The 21902-nt window shown below is 40.0% G+C and overlaps 1 protein-coding gene across 2 annotated transcripts; it reads left to right on the forward strand.

The window, feature by feature from the left end:
• The first annotated feature begins 9557 nt into the window (after positions 1-9557).
• LOC133979024 (NACHT, LRR and PYD domains-containing protein 12-like) lies at positions 9558-21699 on the forward strand. 2 transcript variants are annotated; one of them, XM_062417552.1, is made up of 10 exons: positions 9558-9669; positions 11788-11946; positions 12095-12214; positions 14019-14254; positions 14385-16173; positions 16352-16525; positions 17101-17274; positions 17951-18124; positions 19266-19439; positions 20350-21699. In XM_062417552.1, the coding sequence occupies exons 2-10, from the start codon at positions 11819-11821 to the stop codon at positions 20357-20359; spliced, it is 2979 nt and encodes a 992-aa protein (XP_062273536.1). In that variant the 5' UTR covers positions 9558-9669; positions 11788-11818; the 3' UTR covers positions 20360-21699. The 2 variants fall into 2 exon arrangements, with proteins under 2 accessions (XP_062273536.1, XP_062273459.1); XM_062417475.1 differs by lacking the exon at positions 9558-9669 and having other exon boundaries at positions 11454-11946.
• The last annotated feature ends 203 nt before the right edge of the window (positions 21700-21902 follow it).

The following is a 21902-nucleotide window of genomic DNA, read 5'->3' on the forward strand; positions in this document are numbered from 1 at the left end:
TATAATACACCACAACACTGCTCTCCAACGACTGAGCGTGAACTCAGGATGCTGCAGTCACTGGGTCAGCTCTGACCGACACCCTGATCTCCAGCGTCCAGCCGGAGGTGTGTTTCCTGCACACTGAGCTCATCCCGCCTGGGACTCGTTAACAGGACTTTACAAAACCTTTACACAATATCTACTAAACGACCACACCATGTCAAGCCAGAGAGGGAAAGAAAGACGACCTCATCAGAGCCGAGGCAGCAGGGAGGGAGGAGGGCCCACGAGCTGGTTGTTACAGAAGGCTGCAGAGGACTCGCCTTGATCCAGACCTCCGAATCACTGCCAACGTCTCTGATTAGTTGAGTGATTCAAACAGCTTCGGTGTTGGGCTCATTGATGGCTGATCTCCCAGTTCAGAAAAGCTACCGAGTCAATCAGATCTTTCAAGGCAGGGTTAAAGATAGACTAGCAAACATTTAACAGGTATGAAGAGGTCTGTCTCACAGCATCATAACTCACTGAGCTGTCAATCAGTCCATTTGTACAGCAGTTTGTCACAAAATATGTAACATAGAATACTTTGCTGATCAGAAAGAGGCTTTATACACCAAAATACTAGGTTTTAATGCAAAGTAACAGTAGGTTCATATTAATGAAGCACCACATTAGTTCATGCAGGGCACAGAAGTCATCACCTCAACTATAATCAGCTCACAGCCGCTGATTGAATCATTAAAACTTATCAAACACAAACTAATCACGGCCTTTCTCAAACAAGGTGGCCCATTTAAATATGACTCCCTCCTACACTGTTCCCTGTTACACTAATGCTGACTCTCCTGCTGCTGCTGGCAAAGCTTTACCAGCCCAGTCTCCACCTTCCTGGTTCAGGGTCCCACCATGGCTCAAAGGTCAACCTGGAATTCAATGTCTTGCTTTAGGCCCACTCTGTATGGGATTAGCATGCTGCTGGGTAATGCAGGGAGCATCTAAGAGTGGAGCCACCAGCACCAAGCGAAAACTATATCTCCATGTGTTGCAATAAATGGTTTGATCTCTAATGAGAGCGTTCCTCTCGCCTGTCTCGCCTCTCATTGGTCAGATGTGCCTGGGGCAGGAGCATTGACGCAAAAAGAAGGAAGAAGCTCCTATCTTAACAAATATCAAGAAGACAATGTGGTTGATCATCCCAGCGTGCCAGGTGCTCGTGCCTATGGGAGACACTTAGCTCAAACTTGCAGCCTCATTGTGCAGTCACTCAGACGGAGGTTGGATCGTGTTCCCACCACAAATGAACCAAGACTGATTCCAAGCTGTGGAGGAAAACCAACCAAGTCCTGTTCAAACGGACCGAACTTCAGGGTTGAAATCAGTCTTGGACTCTTTTAGCTCCTTGTGGTCAGTCTCAGTGTTTCTGTTAAACCCACTGCACACAAAGTTGGAGACTAGCTCATGAAGAAAATGAAACATTGAGCAGCTTAATTGCCCACAAAGCTCCTGAAGTCCAAAAAGAAGTTAATATATTTCTTGCATTCACACACACACACACACACACACACACAGACATTTCTTTCAGGAGTCAGACACCAAACCAGAGCTAGAAGAATGAGTATTGTTGTTACATTCACTTACGTTTAAACATTTACATTGGCCCACATGACAGTTTATAAAGTGTGAAACCATTTGGACGTCCATCAGACAGCATCAGTGGAGATTTTTCTCTTTTAAAGGCTTCTATTAAAACCTTCACTACAACTTCTTTCCTCTCATGCCGTCCACGTCCAACCCTTCTCCTCTGAGTGAGAGAAGAGTTTGCAGAAAATGCAAATTTATGCGGTGTGTCTTATTAAAATGCATCCGGCTAAAAAGAAAGAAAATATTCAGTGAGTGCTAATGCGCGGCATTATAATTTAAAAACTTCCCTTTGTAGTTTGTGTTTCATCAGGGCCGGGTGTGATGAAATGATTGTGACACTTTATTAGCGATTCATGTGAAGATGAGAGGGGAAACCGTGTGCAGATGGTTCAGTTTCATTACAGGAACGTCGGAGCAGCTTTCTATCTGAACCTCTCAGAGTTTAACAGCCTCACTGTCCTGTTGGAGTGGAACAAAAATCAAACAACACACAGCATGAACAGAATATAACATTACATTTTTGACACTAGTTATGGTTTCTATATCTTTCCTCTTTATTTAGAAACGACTCCAAAGACTAATTGGGTTTTTGCATTAGCCTGGATCGGTCTGCTACCAATCCAACCTGCAATTAACCCTGTTTCTGGTACAGTCTCGCAGCAGGAGGCCGGAGGGAAGACGGGTTCAGCTGATGCGGTCCTGCTTGCTGGCAGACACCCCCCCCAGACACCCCCCCCCCCCCTCCTCCTCCTCAAATAAGTACTGTTGCGAGACTTGACTTGTGTGCTAGAGGCCTGTAAAAGTCTCTCTGTGTTCAGCTCTCAGTACTTTTGTAGCTTCTAAATGATTTTTTTGTGGTTTGAAGTTCAGTTTCTGTCCTGATATTTATTTTACGGTTTCCTGATCGCTTTCAGCCGTATCGGAGTCGTGTGCACTTACTGCTGATGAAAACCCAACATTTCCTTCTATTGCTGCTTCCCATTAAAAGCTTTCCACAGCAGACTTTTATTAGAAGATATAGGAAATGAAATTTGTGTCACCAAATGATCTTTAAAGTACAATAAAAACAGGTCAACACAACAAGATATGGAGCGAATCAGTCATAAATACTGCAGGATGGAATAAAGACAAAATAAGATAAGATAAGATAAGATATTCCTGTTTTATTCTCCAACGATGGGGAAATTTACTTTTGCAGGAGCAAAGTGGACAACAGGATCTTAATGAATTTTCTTCAAATAGCACACCTCCTTCAGATTCCACCTTCAATCGGCGGCTCAATGTCTCAATGACCGGGCTTGGGGAGTAAAGGAACGTAACAGCGTTATGTAATTAGGATCAAAATTCAGCTACAGTTACAGACAAAAAAGACGTAATCAGATTACAGGTACATTTAGTTAAAATTGGGATAATTGTAGAACACATTTTACAATAAAGAACAATATACTATCATGCACTGTAACATTCCCAAACATTAGGGTTAGGGTTAGCAGAAGCAGAAACGAGAGGGTAAATTAACTCTCTGATCCACGATGGTCTGAGTGGAGGATGATACCACATGACGCATGTAGGTGCACTCACTTCACACACACACTGAACTTAAAAGTTGGCAGGGACATTAGTATTATAAATTAATTAAAAGAGAACTTGAGTTGATAACAGCTTGTAGTGCACATAACTGCTCTCCATTGATGTAACTATGTGTGTGTAGAATAGAATAGATCTTTATTGTCATTGCAAGTATACAATGAAACGCTGTTTGAGCAGTCCAATGCAACATTAAAAAAAGATATAATAAGATATATACACATAACACTAATACACATATGCATGAGCCAAACACATCTCACCCATAGCCATGATCACATACACATTCATACCCATAAAACTTGAAATATGGTCTAAAATGTAAATAAATAAATAAATAAATAAATAAATAAGAGGCAATGAGACACGGCAGTATTCACAGTCCAGTTCATTGTTGCACTGAAAAGGTCAGCAAAGCAAGAAAAGTCAGACTTCACCCAGCCAGCGGACCAGGTGTTGTTTCATCAGAGGCTTTACCTGAGAATGTTACAGCACTGTTAACTGCACAGTATCAGCCCCTGCTATCTGCTCCGTTTTATGGGCCTACACACAAAAGATTTTACTCTAATCTGCAGCTGAGAGCAACACGCAGCTGGTCACAGCCTCCTGCCTCCTGGGTTCATTCACCGAGCCGCTCAACAGAAGAACAGCATTACAACAGACTAGCATAGAACAAGTAAAAAATTGTAAAACTTCAGTTGATATCTTCACATTAAAAGTGTCCAACAAGGGAAAATAAAGTCCAAGTGGTTGAAATGTTGGTCATATTTTTAATACTAAGACATCACAACACCTGACAGGACAGCAGATGTTTGGAGGCAAACATGTGCTAATCTGTTTTTATGTAAATTATGTAAATGCACAGTTCATGGGAAGTTGAAACGGTGGATTCTTCTTTGTTAAGACTGCCTCTAATAACTCACAGACTTACTCTACTTCAGTTAAACAAACACTATACACTCTCCTGCTGCTCTGCTGAGATGAGAAAAGATATTCCTGATAAGAGCAGAAACATTCAGGCGAGCAGGACACAGTCTCCAGACTCAATAATTCATGCTTACAGAGGAGCGCTGAATTATTGAACTGAGCTGTTAGTCCAATGATGACTCACTCGCTGTTATTCTGAAGACGTGAAGCCGCCGCAGCAGCTTCAGTTTCCTGTGATCACCGAGGAGACGTCTGCAGCTCATCCGCTCAGCTTTACTTTATCAGTGAAGCCGATCTGTGTAGGAAACAGATTCGGATGTAAGAGGAGACGGGTGTGTTGCTTTTAATCAGCGGTAATTATTTGTTTAGTGAGATATAAATAAATCTTAAAGCTTGTCCTGTTTCAAAAGGAAATCTAAAAGTGATAAATATGTAAATGAATGTGGAAGTATTCACAACAACAATTCAAAGACATGTTTTTCTTCTTGTTCTTTCAGCTGGATGTTGTTCTCTTCTCTGTGCATAATGAGTCTTTTTTTCACTCATCTGCTGAAGAAGGAACGTTTCTCTGAGCTCACCTTAAATCTCAGTTCAACACCTGGACGTACCTGCAGGATTAATGACATCACAACTAGTTGGGTGCTAGTCTTGGTCCAGTATGCAATTTACACCGGTGTGATGTGGAAAGTTCAGTGCACAAACTAAGCCTCCAGGAAGAGCGCTGTGCTTTGAAGCCAATTAGACATAGCAGCCAAACTTAGTCATTACAATGTGAAACTATTGGGCCTAAAATGACTTTTCCCCATAGACTTACATTGTAATCGGATCGGTGCAGCATCAGCAGTGATGCAGCTGTTGCACCAGATCATCCTGGTGAAAAAAGAGCTGAGCCTGAAGGTGAAGCTCTCAGTTTAGCAGTCAGTCTACATGCCAACCCTCAGCTATGGTCACCAGCTTTAGGTAGTGACCCAAACAGTTTCCTCTGTAGAGTGTCTGGGTCTTTAGAGGAGTTGCAATTACGTCCAACTGGGAGGAGACCCTGAACACACTGGAGGGATTACATATCTCTCCTGGTTTCAATGTTGATTTTCATTGTGCTTTCTCTCCTCTCTACTTCAACCGGTTGAGGCAGATGTTCTCCCACTTTGAGTCTGGTTCTGGTTCTGAGGTTTCTTCCTGTTAAAAGAGTTTTTTCTCTCCACTGTCACCAAGTGCTGCTCATGTGGGAATGTTGGGTCTCTTTAAATTAAACCTGAAGAGTTCGGTTTAGACCTGCTCTATGTGTAAAGTGCCTTGATATGACTTGGCGTTATACAAATAAAGATTGATTGATTGATTGATTGATTGATTGATTGATTGATTGATTGATTGATTGATTTATTGTCTGGGCACACCTTGGGATCCTGCAGGAGGAGCTGGAGGGCGTTTCTGGAGAGAAGGATGTCTGGATTTCATTGCTCAGCTTAAAGCCACCATGATCTGGCCCCAGATAACCTGTAGAAAAATGGATGAATGGAAGTGAATGGACCATCAACAACCCCGCAAAATGACTCAGAATTCATTACCAGAATTTGACCGATTCGGTCCGGTCAGGTTTCAAAAGTCCAGAAGAGCCGAACAAATAAATCATTTCATCCTCATTCAAATTAGCCGGAAGGCGAAACCGGATTTAGCCAGCATGGCTAGCTGAAGTCCTTAGTGCTATCACTTTATGGGCCCAATGATATGGAAGAGGAAGAACTTATTTGGTGCTTTATGCTCCACAGAGCGGCTTTCATAGGACACTGTATACAGTTCTCTTTATACATACATGGTGCAAACACTGAGAATGGACTTTACAGTGAAGGAGGAGACATCTTGTGTCAAGCTGGAAAACTTTAGAAACAATATTTACCGATTCAGAGATTCTGAAATTGAAGGAGAAAGAAGATGTTACAAGGATTTGAACTTGGTAGTTAAACTATATCAGCCATAAGTTATTATTCGGAACAGAGATATTTTCATATCTTAAACATGTCTGTCAGCTTTTTCCTTTAGTGTAAGAAAGTCTTGGAATGATCTTTAACACACACTGGACAGTTTAAAACCCTGATCACTAACCTTCTACTTCACACTGTAAATATTTTAACTTGTTTTAACTCGACTTCATTGTAAATGGTTCTTTGAGTTTAAATAGAGGTTTACATATAATGTCTGGAGGGGATCTTTAGCTAAAAATAACAATACTGCCATATAAAAAACTCCAGTTGAAGTAAAAGACCTGCATGAAAAACATCACTTAGCAGTTCTGTTATAAGTTAAAAGTGTGGAGGTATTAATAGCATAATGTACTTCAAGATACAATGTGTAAGATTTGGCTGATCCAAATAAACAGGGAAGCATATGACAAGAAAGCACAGTCCCTGTCTCATCTCTACCATTGCTGCTCTGGACAGTCCTCATTAACTGTATATAAATATGGATGGTGCATCTTGACTTGGCAAAAGTGAAGCCAAAATATCCCGTTTCTAGAAGCGGCCAAATTGCTTGTATGACGTCATTTGGAGCCAGAGTCTGCGTACTAGAGTCGGGCAGCGTGATGACGGCCTGTTGGCTTCCTCAGCCGTCCTCCGGCATCAGATGATTCGAGAGCGGCTGTCAACGCTGTCTATCGTGACATCACACACCCTTTTTATGTTTTGTTTTAGTGATTATATTTTTATTTGAAAAATCATTTCAGCATACAGAGTTACTACAATTTTTCAAATTTTCCAGTTTTTCCTTTTTAGATTTATCTGCATACGTACAGGAAAAGAATCTGGAAGCCGCTTTTCATGAGCTGTAGCTCAGTCCTCAGAAACCGTACTTTTCTTCCAGAGATGTGTATTCAAAAGAAACTCATCACTTTGGTGAACATGTTCATCTATTTACACCTACAAAGCATCAAATAGCTATAAAATCCTGCAAGTTTCTACTGTACTTCCACTTTCATACATATGCTCATCTCTTATTCCAAGAAACTGTAACTATATACAACAGAAGTGAAGGGAGCTCGCATTTCTACATTGTTCTCAACAATAGAAAGAAAGGAGTTTAAAATGTTAATGGAGTTATACAAAGTCTGCTCACACTGGGGTTATAAATTCAGTCAATTTCTTCCAAATTTGGTAGAAATTTGAGTCCTTAAAGGGTAAGTTAATTTTTCCATCTTAAATATTTCTAAAATTATGCCATACCAATCTTGCACTGTAGGTTGTATTTAGCCACTTTCTAGTGAATTATGTTTTATTCGCTGCCAAAACTGCCTGCAGCAGCTTTGTATCCCTCCTTTGTTTCAGAAACACAACGTGGCCAAAATGAAGTGTCTGCCTGTTCATGAGGATATGAACACTCTTCTTTTATAATCAAAAAATGAATTGAAAGCAAACTTATCAGAAAGACTTGAGTAAATATCCCTACCTACCTAAAATGACAGAAACAATTTTTGGGCAAATTCGGTCCGGTCCTTTGAAATGAGGCCAACGCGGAAGTAACTTAAAACTGCATTCTATCAAAAGGCCACCAGGGGGCGACCGTTTTGGTGTCAAAAGGACTTCCGTCTCTATACAAGTCAATGGAGAATTCACCAACTTCTCACTTGATTTCTAACCTCAGTAAACGTTTTCAAAATGCATTTATGGTCTCAATCGCTAGTTTAAAGCCTTCTTCAATGCAGTATGATGTTCATTTGGGACATTTTGGCCTCCCTGATTTTATATGTGACGATAAAGCAGGGTATGCATTAGGGCGTGGCTACGTGGTGATTGACAGGTTGATTGGTTCACAGGTTCAGGAGGGCGCCTCATGCTCCTCCTGATGCCCATATAAGTAGAATCCATGTTTTTATTTTTCCCAGCATGCACCTGAAATTTTCAAGATGGCGCTGCTCAGATCCGATACTATTGTCCTCCGAGCAGCAGTCCACAAACCAATGGGTGACGTCACGGATGTTACGTCCATTTCTTATATACAGTCTATGTTCAAAATTAAAAAGGTGGATACAGATAAGTAGTAAGTATATAAAAGTTATTAAAAAAAAGTTAGGAAATTAAATACTCACAACAGCTTAGGAACTAGAGTCACCATCAGTGCTTTGAATTACAATTATTATGTAGCTATGACAATTAGAAAAATTGTGTTTATTATTCAAGTAGATCAAAATGATAAAAATGTCCGTTCTGCCTTTTGTTTGAGTATCAACATCATTTCATGCCCTGCAGTTCCTCCTTTTGGTCATTTTAGCAGCAACAGTTGCAGAGCAGAGTATTTCAGAGAGCACATGTGCCTTCCTCTACTGCTGCAGTTACCTTTCACATTGTTGCTTTGGACACTATTTGTCTGTGAGTATTGTTGATTTATAGGTTTTATCAATGTTATATCTATCAGCTCTGTATTTGTTTTATTTCTACTTCGGTCAAAAGACTGCTTAATTGATTGCTGGCATAGCTGTAGTGGAAGTAGCTAACTCACTGTGATGCAGCATTTTTTTATGTTATGTACACTGTGTTGTGTAAACTGCTAAAATATTGATTTATGTTTGTATTTCGTGTTTTTGCAGTTTTACAGATAAAGAATAATTGTGGCTCCTTATTAAACCATAAGAAATGTCACGCCTTGTGTTTATTGGAGGACTACAATAGTCTGTTAACTAACTGTCTAGCAGGGGATTAGGACTACTCCTTCTGAGGGCAGTATAATGTACAAAAAAAGAAAGTAGACTTTTATTCTGAATGAATAAAGTGAAAGTTTGACCATTGCTGTCAGAATGATGATGCATTATGAGCTTTATTATTATGAACATTATTTCACTCTCAGGTGGTCTGGTTTGTTCTCTCTGTGGATAGTTGGGCTGGACAATTCATTTTTTGGTAAGACGAGGAAGTCTCTGAGTTTGTGACTAGAGCAAATGTATCATTCTTCAGTTAAATTCTCTGCTCACACTTTGAGCTGTGAAGTCAGGAGATGGTGATTAGCAGAACTTTAGGAGATGGGAAAAAGGGAGGGACACCAACAGAGGTGTAATGATGTATGTTTAGTCAAGTACACGGGAGTAAAGTTCCTCTTTTTTGAGAAAAACTGAACTTTAAACCCGACAGTTGACTGAAGAGAGAAACAGAGCATTAAGGAGAAAAGGAAAATACAAATAACAGAGTTCAAGGTTTGATATAAACACACTCAATGTCAGCATACCATAGTTATCTCTCACACACACACACACACACACACACACACACACACACACACACACACACACACACACACACACACACACACACACACAAATGCAGTACACGCAGGCACACAATAAAGAAGAAAGGAGGAGCAAACAGGAGTGAATGTGAAACTCTCACTCTCACCCCCACGCAGCCTCACACACACACACACACACACACACACACACACACACACACACTGTTTATAGAGGAGCATGCAGGACATAAATGTTAACGTCTGTTAGAACTCCATTTTAAAGCCAGCTGGGCAGAAGAAGGACAACAGCAAGTGTGAGTCTGGGTGAGTGTTAACATGCAGTAGACAGAAGTCACAGTTAATAACGACACCGATGTTTATCTGAAGTCTGTTTGATTTGAACCGGAGTCAGTTTGTCTTTATGATGGCTGGAGAACAAACATGGTGGTGGTCAGACAGTAATAACAGAATCCATGTAAGAGCTTTACATAATTAGGATACGCAATTCTGTTACAGTAAGAGAAAAAAGACATACATTTAGTAAGAATGGGGATTATTTAGCAGGATTACAATTTTAAAACAGGAACGATATACTACCATTACACTGTAAAAGTCTCAAATGTAAGCAGAGGTGGTGTGAGTCGAGGATGATACCACTTGGCAGCACATACAGCTGCACACAGACGTACATACACACATATTGAACTTAAATGTTTGTTACCCAGTGTGGTACTGTAGTCCCAGAGACTCTTACAAATTAGTTAAAAAAGAGCTTGAGTTTATGACAGTTTGTAAAACACATAATGGCCCCTGATATAACTGTATATGCATAATGTGGTCACTGGTCGCCAAACACGTTCATAACTGAGTCAGAGGAATCTCAGAATGAGTCAGAAAACTCAGCATTCACACAGCTAGCAGGCCACGTGTTGTTTCATAAGAGGCTTTCTCTGAGAACGAGGCGCAGCGTCTGCACTCACTATCTGCTCCATTTTAACGTCCTATCCACTAAAGATTTTGCGCCACTTTCTGTGTCTGTAAGCAGAGTGGTTTCCAGTGTTTCAGGCTTTTCTCAACCTTTCAAAGATCGACCCATACTGATAACTGCAGAGAGCTCAGTCAAAAAACAATGTTCATGTATTTTGCTTCTTTTATTGTAACACAATGTACTGAAATGTCAAAATACAGCTATTAATTAACAGGCAGGTCTGAAAGATGTTAAATGAATGTTCGAACAGGTGTCACTGAATGTATCTGTAATTGATGTTCTGTTTGTTGTTGGAGAATCATACAGCAGTTGAACTGATAAGTGCGTCTCCGAACTGAGAAAGAGGCTTATGTGCATTATACACACCAATACAATCATTAATACTGGATCTGTTTAGTTTAGTTAAGTTAAGTTTAGTTCATTATGATCCCCATTAGCCATTGTCCAGGGCAACAGCTACTGTTCCTGGTGTCCACAATTAACACAGACAAAAACAATACAGTTTTTATAAACCCAGGATATAATACAAAAAATACAATACAACAAAAGAATTGAAAGAAAAAAGAGAGAATGCAAGAGAGAAGCACTATATGTTCAAAGCATACCAGAAAGAAGAAGAAGAAATAGAAAACAACAAAAATTTAGACTAGATTTAAAAAGAAAAGAAAATATCTGTCAGAATCTTAATGGTAATTAATGTTCTGTGTTTTGCCCAACATCTACAAAGGTCAGCTGTTACACACATATTTAGGTTAATAAGTGGGATTGTTTGCAATAAAGCACCTCGTTTTTATTTTTAAGTAGCTGAAATAATTTCAAGTAGTCCAATGTCTGAAGATTTCACCTTTGATATCATTAAATATCAATTAAATATCATTCAAGCCTCACAAGCTCTCTGAAGACAGTAATAGCACCACACTAACTGCATGGTCTTTGTGAATTAGACGGTTTTTGCAACAATCTTTATTTGCATAGAAATTACACAATTCTGCGCCGAATGTATAAATATTACCTGATGTACATGCATAAAAATGGACACAGAAACAAAATGATTTTATTTGCAGCACAATTTGCACCCATTTCACGGTTCATGGGTGTTTCGTGAATTACACACATTTTTTATCTCATTTAAACTGGTTTAACAGCCTTCCTTTTGTGGATTTGGCCCTATGTCTTTATTATTGCATGTTTGGTACAGAGGTTGGCTTATAACAGGTTTTTATTATTTGTATTGGAATACATTTTTAAAGTAACCCTCCCAATCCTGGTTATAGTTAATGTAAACTAATAAAAAGCTACTAAGGTGAGAGGCAGGATTGGGTTTATTATACTATGTGTGTGTGTGTGTGTGTGTGTGTGTGTGTGTGTGTGTGTGTGTGTGTGTGTGTGTGTGTGTGTGTGTGTGTGTGTGTGTGTGTGTGTGTGTGTGTGTGTGTGTGTGTGTGTGTCTACAGTGTTACTGGTTTACCTCTCATACTCAAGACAATGAATGATTTGGAGGAAGAGGAGGACGGAGCAGAGTCTCTGATATCCAGCTGTGTGTCTGTGAAGAGCGACTTTTCCAAAGATGATCCTCCATACTTCAGTGCTGAACCTGGACCCTCAGACACAAAGTAAGAGACTGTTTCTACTGTAAACTGACCCGAAAATGATTCAGTGTGGAAATGTCATTTAAAAACAAACCACTAACTGACAGCCCACGTTACATGCGTTTGTATCTGCTCTTTATTAAAAGTAATGATGTAGATTTGTTGTTTCCAGAGGTCAGCACCACAGACGGAGAGCAGAGTCTCTGATATCCAGCTGTGTGTCTGTGAAGAGCGACTTTTCCAAAGATGATCCTCCATACTTCAGTGATGAACCTGGACCCTCAGACACAAAGTAAGAGACAACTACAACTGCCAACCCACACTCTACTAAACCATCTCCATCAGTTATTATTGGGGGTCTTAAGATCTTATGCAGCAAGTTCATGCAATTAAATATAAAGCAGCAGATGATGTATTTAGCAAAGCTGTGCAGCTCAGGAACATATCTATAAATGATACTGATGTACTACATGCATGCATCAGACTCTACAAACTATTTATGAATTTAAAGATGCTACATGTAAGAATCAGATATTCCTTTTCATTAATGGCACTGCTGGACCACAGTCAGCATCCTCTTGCTTACACTGGAACACATGCTCACACTCCATCAGGCTGATCGAGTAGCAGAAACAACAATATCACAATATGTTTCACATGGTTTGCAGTAATGTTAGCTTACCAGCTTGGGTGTGAGTCATTTGTTGATATTAGCGGACCTTCTGTTGCACCTTGTTGGCGCTGTAGTGAGATGAAAGCCAATCAGTAGCATGCATGAACGTCACATCCTTTAGATTTTCCTGGCAAATTATAATTTTAGTAAATTTTTGAATGTTTTGAAACTAAACTCTGACATAATTCTTACATATAGACATTTAAAGATGATAAATATTCACGATAGATAGTAATTTAGTGTTTACACATGTAGAGTTTCCAGCTGTTGCGATGAACTAAATAGTGATATTAAATGTTGCATGTGTTTGTATCTGCTCTTTATAAGAAGTAATGATGTATGTAAAACCTTTGTTGTTTCCAGAGGTCAGCACCACAGACGGAGAGCAGAGTCTCTGATATCCAGCTGTGTGTCTGTGAAAAGCGACTTTTCCAAAGATGATCCTCCATACTTCAGTAATGAACCTGGACCCTCAGACACAAAGTAAGAGACTGTTTCTACTGTGAACTGACCCGAAAGAAGATTCAGTGTTGAAATGTCATTTAAAAACAAACCACTAACTGACAGCCCACGTTACATGTGTTTGTATCTGCTCTTTATTAAAAGTAATGATGTAGATTTGTTGTTTCCAGAGGTCAGCACCACAGACACAGAGCAGAGTCTCTGATATCCAGCTGTGTGTCTGTGAAGAGCGACTTTTCCAAAGATGATCCTCCATACTTCAGTAATGAACCTGGACCCTCGGACACAAAGTAAGAGACTGTTTCTACTGTGAACTGACCTGAAGATGATTAAGTGTTGAAATGTCATTTAAAAACAAACCACTAACTGCCAGCCTACTAACTTGCAGTAATTGTCTTCTCTGCCTTTGCTTGCACTTTGTTGTATCTGCTCAATTATCTTTGAAGCTTTGCAATTATAGTACCCACTATTTTATTTCAAATTGAATGTCCTGAATACATTTTGATAGCACAAGAATCTCATTTTTCTCGTCATACCTAATTTATACACTTCCAAGACTATTTAAGGACCACAGTATGTATTCAATGACCCCGACTGTGTTGTGTAATAATATTAGTCCACGTTGTAGCTATTTCATTGTAGTGAGACCACTTTTTGAAATTTGACCGGCCGAAAAAATGCCGTTCTTACAGAAATCTCCAAATATCAAAAGTTTTTGACACCAAATCATAGCTTGAATTTTCTGTGGAGTTCCTCAAGGTCTTGGTAGTATGTGGTATTTTGAAGGGATTTCTGATTATTTCTATCAATTCTCAAGTGGTCAAAATTGGTTACATTTTTCACCAAATCAGTGTAATCCTTCAACTTGAATGTGCTCGGGAAGGAGCTACATGCAACTTGTGAGCTGTTGGTTGGCCTCCGCCAAAGTTTTGTGTCAATAAGAATGTGTTCACGTCCACAGACAGAAGAAGAGGAAAAGTGTTTCTGTGGAGGAGCAGCTGTCCTGCTGTTCTTTGTGTCAGGACGTCCTGAAGGATCCAGTCTCTACCAGCTGTGGACACTGGTTCTGCAGACAGTGCATCACCTCATACTGGGACCAGTCTGCTTCATCAGGAGACTCCTCCTGTCCCCAGTGTGGAAAAGGATCCAGAACCAGACCTGGACTGCAGACAGACAGTCAGATCAGCACTGTACAAAGTAAGACTGAAGATCTGTCTGCTTATGTCATCATCTCCGAAAACAGGAATCTACTTCCTCTATCCTACTGAACAGGAATGCATTCAGACATATTTATTTTTTAATTATACCTTCCTTTCTTCTCTTTTAGCAGAAAGTGGTCTGCAGGAGGTTTTAGATGAACATCAGATCAGTCTGAGCAGCACATGTGAATCAGTGCCTGACGGAACTGATGAAGGAGGAAGTAAAACCCCCCTCAACAGCATCTTCACTGAGGTCTACATCACAGAGGGACAGAGTGAAGAGGTTAATACCCAACATGAGGTGAAGCAGCTTGAGAGAGCTTCCAGGATGGAAACCCTCCATGACGCTCCAATCAAGTGTCAGGACATCTTTAAAGTCTTACCTGACCAACAGAAACACATCAGAGTGGTTCTGATGAACGGCGTCCCTGGCGTTGGAAAAACCTTCTCAGTGCAGAAGTTCACTCTGGACTGGGCACAGCGCTCCAACAACCACGATATCAGTCTGCTGATTCTGCTCTCGTTCAGGTCGCTGAACTTGATCAAAGATGAGCAGTACAGTCTGCTCATGCTGATCCATGTTTTCCATCCAGCATTACAGAAGCTCAAAGCAGAGATGCTCACTGTCTGTAAAGTTTTGTTCGTCTTTGACGGCCTGGATGAAAGCAGACTTTCACTGGATTTCAACAACAGTGAGGTCGTGTCTGATGTCACACAGAAGTCATCAGTCAGCGTGCTGTTGACAAACCTCATCAAGGGGAAGCTGCTTCACTCAGCTCTTGTCTGGATAACTACCAGACCTGCAGCAGCCGGTCAGATCCCTAAGACACATATCGACAGGGTAACAGAAGTACGAGGCTTCACTGACGCCCAGAAGGAGGAGTACTTCAGGAGGAGATTCAGTGATGAAGAGCAGTCCAGCAGAATCATCTCACACATCAAGACATCCAGGAGCCTCCACATCATGTGTCACATCCCAGTCTTCTGCTGGATCACTGCTACAGTTCTGGACCACATGTTGACTGCAGACCAGAGAGGAGAGCTGCCCAAGACCCTGACTGACATGTACTCACACTTCCTGCTGGTTCAGACAAAGATGAAAAAGAACAAGTATGATGAGGGACATGAGACGAGTCCACAGGAGCTGACGGAGGCTGAAAGGAAACTTCTTCTGAAGCTGGGGAGGCTGGCGTTTGAACAACTGGAGAAAGGAAACATCATGTTCTACCAAGAAGACCTGGAGCAGTGTGGTCTTGATGTCACAGAGGCCTCAGTGTTATCAGGAGTTTGTACACAGATCTTCAAAAGAGAGAGTGTGATCTTCCAGAAAACAGTCTACTGCTTTGTTCATCTGAGCATTCAGGAGTTTCTGGCTGCAGTCTACTTGTACCACTGTTTCACCAACAGCAACACAGAGGTACTGGAGGGATTCCTGGGGAAAAAACACAGTGACCTATCTCTGGATGTCTTCCTGATGGAAGCCATGGAGAAATCCCTTGTGAGTAAAAATGGCCACTTGGACCTGTTTGTCCGCTTCCTTCATGGCCTCTCTCTGGAGTCCAACCAGAGTCTCTTAGGAGATCTGCTGGGTCAGACAGACAACAGTCCAGAAACCATCCAGAGAGCCATCAAAAACCTGAAGGAGAAAAAGACCCAAGTCTTGCCTGACAGAAGCATCAACATCTTCCACTGTCTGATAGAGATGAACGACCGCTCAGTACATCAGGAGATCCAAGAGTTCATGCAGACAGAGAACAGACCAGCGAAAAGACTCGCTGATATCCACTGCTCAGCTGTAGCCTACATGCTGCAGATATCAGAGGAGGCTCTGGATGTGTTAAACCTTAAGACGTACATCACATCAAGGGATGGACGACTAAGATTGATCCCAGCTGTGGGGAACTGCAGAAAAGCTAAGTAAGTCCTGATGTGATTAGCATTATACAGCAGTGTAGCTAAGTAGTTTAGTTTGATTTCAGCAACCTCTGTCGGACCTCTGTTGCATGTCAATCACTGTCTGTTTGGTCATTAAATGGAGTAAATTTAAAGTGTCCTCTTTCATGATAACGTAAGTTGAATATATATGTCATGACAGACTTGATCGTGTTGGACTCTCAGAGACTCAATTTGAAGTCGTGGCTTCAGCTTTGAGGTCCAACCCCTCCCTTCTGAGAGAGCTGGACCTGAGCTACAACAACAAGCTGCGGGATTCAGGAGTGAAGCTGCATGACTTTCTGGCGAGTCCACACTGTAGACTGGAGACTCTGAGGTTAGTTCACTGACTTTCTGTTACTATTGTTGATTTTGTAACAGATGTATATATACATATATACCTTACACCCATCAAGTCAGTTAATTCATATTTTCACTGTTTTACAAGGCAAACTGTAGTGTGTATAAAGGATGGTTGGTTCTTAAAGAAACTGTAGAAAATGTCCACTGTTTGTTGTTATATTAAATTAATGTTTGTAATTTTTGGTTAAGTGTCACATCAGTATGCAGAAGATCCTCTCAGCTAATATATGTTTGAAATTGATGAAATGTATTTGCTGAAATGGAAATATATTTTAAGTTTACATACATTTTAATGTGTTATGATTCATGTCTCAGTGTTGGCATAGCATGAATTTATGTCTGAATGTTGTGGTGATATTTGGATGATGGTTGTAGAAGGCTGACATTGTGATGATCATAATAACACAATGACAAAGTCACTCTGCTCATTTAAGAGAACAAGTCATTGATTAGGACATAGTGATATTGAACTAAATAATTAAACACACTTGAACATATCTGATTTGAATATGGATGGATTTTTATCTATATAATTTATTCTTTATTCAGATTGAGGTTGTGCGGGTTGTCAGAGACCAGCTGTGCTTATGTGATCTCAGCTCTGAAGTCCAACCCCTCCCATCTGAGAGAGCTGGAGCTGAGTGACAACAACCTGCAGGATTCAGGAATGAAGCTGCTGGGTAATTTTCTGGAGAATCCAGTCTGTAAACTGAAGATTCTGAGGTCTGTTCAATAACTGTCTAACTTAGTTTTGTTGATCTTAATGTTTCACAATTGAACCTAATTTATGTACTTACATAACTTAGAATTACGTTTTTACTGTACAAAATAATACAAAAAAATTGAAGTGGTAGTTACCAAAAATTACTGATTCTTAAAGAAACTGTAGAAAATATCCACTGTTATTTGTTAAAGTAAATTAATGCTTATACATTTTGGTAAAGAGTCAAATCGCTATACACAAGATCCTCTCATCTAATATCTGTTTTAAATTGATCAAGTTTACTTGCTTAGGGTAAAATATTTTCATTATATTCATTATTGTATTTTAATGAATAATGTCAGTAATGTGTCATTTTTATTGATCTATTAGAACATACATATACACGGTGAGAGACACTGAGAGATCAATGCATCTGTTTGAAGTATGAAAATAGTATTTTTAATGACTTAGTTTGACATCAATGTGTTTGAATGTTGTGGTGACATTTGGATGATGTCAGTAGAAGGCTGACATGATGATGATCCACAATAACACAATGACAAAGTCATTCTGCTCATTACACTGAAAAGCTCTTTGATGAGGAAATAGTAATGTTGAACTACACATTTAAAACTTGAATACATCTGATTTGGGTTGTAAATTGCTTTTTTTATAATCCATTTTGTCTTTATTCAGATTGAGGTGGTGCAGTTTGTCAGAGATCAGCTGTGGTTCTCTGGCCTCAGCTCTGAAGTCCAACCCCTCCCATCTGAGAGAGTTGGAGCTGAGCTGGAACAAGCTGCAGGATTCAGGGGTCAAGCTGTTGTGTGCTTTTCTGGAGAGGCCAAACTGTGGACTGGAGACTCTGGGGTCAGACACAATTTTTACATTTCACATTTAATACTGAGCATTTGCTGATATCAAGTCCCAACCTGATGCTTGTATTTTCATAGATAATACAACTAAACACAGTGCACACTTTGGATTGTGCACTGTGTTGTGTGAATGCAGGTGTTACTTGTTGTAAATGGTTAGAGCAGTACAATGTGTAAAATGTCTACTTTGTGGATATTAAGTTATTACAACCTGCACAAAAATCTTATTCTAAGTTTAAAAGTAACATAGATGGTAGCTGCTATATGAGCTGCCTTGAGTCATGACTGTCCTGTCTGTGGACCCACCGCAGTTTAAGGAACTGTTGAGACTCAAGATGATCAGCTGACTCTGGCTATCTCATAGGGGATTAAGAGATCACATCTACAAGAATAACATAATGAACAAACTGAAAACAGAGTACACACACTCATCTGAGGTCTAGGTATGTGTTTTTTAATTAAAAATTATCTCTAAAAATTAGATGAGAAACCGTGCACGTGTACTGAACAGTGTGCAGATTCTACTGTATTCAGTCTGTCTCTACCTGCTGGGAGCTAACGCCAACCAGCAGCTGTCTGCAGGAATCAGACTGATGTCAACTCAAATACAGACAGTGCAGATTAACTAATGAGAAGACTTTCAGTTTCTGCTGTCTGTGATCAAAGTGAAAAGTTGAAACAGCAGCTACTGACAGTCCATGTGTTGCTTCATGGGACAGAATTTGTGTTTTTAAAATGTACATAATGATGAAGGACTTGCAAGTGATGCAGGTCTTTTGTTATTCTTGCTCATACTATTTTGCACATGTAGACCTAAAAAATATAGATCATGTGTCATGTTTTAGTCTGTTTTGTATTTTTACTTGTGCTTGGCTGCACAGCATGAGTTTGTATAGATGGAGTCAGTGGTGGAGCTGCAGAGTTTAAGAGGTGACAACACTACGTCTTTATTGAAGTAGCAGCATGTTGTCATAAATATTAATGAAAGCTCTTTTTCACTGTTTCTATTTGTCAGCTTTTAACCTGCATCCTGTTGGGTTCAGGTGTTTGGAGTTCTTCAGCTCTGAAAAAGTGGAACATTGAATGATTTCAAGCAGAAACATTGTCCTCTAAAGTGACATTTATTCTGTTTTCAGGTTGAGTCACTGCGGTTTGTCAGAGATCAGCTGTGCTTCTCTGGCCTCAGCTCTGAAGTCCAACCCCTCCCATCTGAGAGAGCTGGATCTGAGCGGAAACGAGCTGCAGGATTCAAGAGTGAGGCTGCTGTCTCATCTTACGGAGAGTCCAGACTGTAGACTGGAGACTCTGAGGTCAGTAGAGAGTTGGATTTAGTCTGGTGTAGTGTTAATTAAAACAATGTGTGAAAGCAGCAGGCAGCCGTGGTTTGTGGAAGAGACCAGTGGTTTGTTGGCACTCTGGGCCTGATATACAAAACAAACTAGCAGGAAAAGCTCAAACAGCAGATGATGAGCCTTAAAATCTGAATAGCGAAAGAGAAATAATATTCATCAAACCATTAGCAGTTGTAAGTTAAGCAAATGCATACATATAAGCCGTTGTTTGGTTAACAAACTCAACAGCGATGTCTGGACTTCAACCTTCAAATGCAAGATACAATGTCCAAGTAGATATGCCCTGTCCATCATAATGTATGTTTACCGTTGCATAAATCACTCCATCTTACACCAACCCAACTTGGTCCAGTCTAAATATGGGCCAGTTTGAAAAAGGCCCCAAGACAGAACTGGCTCTGCATCGACATCGGCGCCAGCCTGGTTGAAAAGAGATAAGAGAGAAAACGGTCAGCCAATCAAATCAGCCAGAAGTGTATGTGTGTATGTGTTTGACTTAATATGAAGACACTTCTTGTTGTGTTGATGTCTGCAGGAAATAAAGCCTTACATTCTCATCATCAAACTGTCACACCATCAAATCTGATCTCAAAGTGTTTGTTCTCTCATTTCAACACTAAACAATAGATCAGTTCATCTTTGTCAGAGCTCTAAGATCAGTCTGACTGCAGCCTGCAAATCACTGGCTCTGATTTCACAGATGCATCATTGCATTTAGTAACCATGTGGTCTTTATACACACACTGCACAGATGTTCCACTTCTGGTCTGAACAAGACTAAAGTCCCTGCTGCTCTTTATACTGGATGTGCTGCATCACTGACTGACAGCTGATTCATGACCTCTGTTGTTTCTTCTTCTCTCATTAGATTGAAGTGATGATCTCTGTCAGAGTGTGAGTGAACATCCAGGAGTGTTGAGAGAGGATCAGCTGTATCCTGATGATCCATCTGGACTGGAGTCTGGATCTGGATTTTATCATCTTCACTTCAGCCTGAAGTGTTTTCCAGTTTTCCAGTTAACTTTTATCCAGTTATTTCTGGATTTTGTTAAAGTTAAACACTTAACAGATTTGCTACATGACCTGTTTGATGCATTAAAGAAACAGGTGTTATAGGTCAGACTCTGATTATGGGCCCATATTGATCAAGTGTCTCAGAATTGCACTGCGAGTTAACTGAGGATGAAAAATGATATATGAACCAGATGAGAATTTACTGATTTTCAGGAGGAGAGAGATTACTCCTAGGAGAGAGAGTGAGACATTGCTGTAGAAAATAACATGGACCGAATTTTTTGCTGTGAGGAGACTTGAGTTCAACCTGTTTGAGGAGCTCAGTCTGATAAGTCATTATCTTCCTTTAAATCAGTTCTTAAAACTCATTTTTATTTTTTTAATATGCTGCACGTTATGTCTTTTTTACAGCTTTATTTTCTTCATGTATGTTTGTGTTTGTTTTGTTTAAAGCATTGTGTAATGTTGGTTATGAGAAGGGAAGGTGGTGGGATGATGGAGGATGCAGAAACCTCTGAAAATAAATTAACTTGCAGCATTTTTATCTTGTGTCAAACTTCAGCTTCATGTATAATACCATCTTTTTTTTGGGGGGGGGGGGGGGGGGGGGTTTGGTCTTTTTTTCTGTCTGTCGGTATAAATGACTCATATTTTATTGAATGTGTGTTCTTTGTTTTGGATATCTGGCTTTATTACGGTTTTTGTTTACAAACCGCTGGATGGACAGTAGGGGTGGGAATCACCAGAGGCTTCACGATATGATATTATCACGATACGATATTATTGATACATGATATATTGCAATTCATTACCTTTTTTCAACTGTAAATTATTTCCCCAAAGGAAAACTTCCTCCTGCATGCTGACTGTCACCTCTGCTGACCTCACCAGAAAACAAACTGGAGCCATCTAGTGGACTGAAAAAGCAATTGATTTTATTATTCCAGCTCCAAAAACTTAAATTTTAATTTGCAATTTATATAAGAAAATATCGATACTTGGCGTCTGTGTATCGATACAATATTGCCACGCAAAATATCGCGATGCTATGCTGTATCGATTTCCCCCCCCCCACCCCTATCGGACATCACCATCTGACTTTTTGGTTATGTTTTGCTTTAATGGTATATTATGTTAAGATACATTTTATTGTGTAGCCTAAATAGTTACAGCACTGCACCCATGGTCTGAAATCAGTAAGCAGAGGTGGAATTTAAAGTGTCTGAAAACATTATGGAAAGAACCATATAGAGAAATAAAATGTTTGTGTTTCATTTCACTTCGATCCAGTCTGTTTGTTATTGTGTTTAACCAAAATCCAAGGAAGACAATGGGGGAGTTTTTTGTTGGTTATACATGAGAAAAAAACCGTGGCCACAAAAGTTGCAAAAAATGTGAAAGGCTCTT

This window comes from Scomber scombrus, chromosome 1, assembly GCF_963691925.1.
Source record: "Scomber scombrus chromosome 1, fScoSco1.1, whole genome shotgun sequence".
Taxonomy (NCBI): Eukaryota; Metazoa; Chordata; class Actinopteri; order Scombriformes; family Scombridae; genus Scomber; species Scomber scombrus.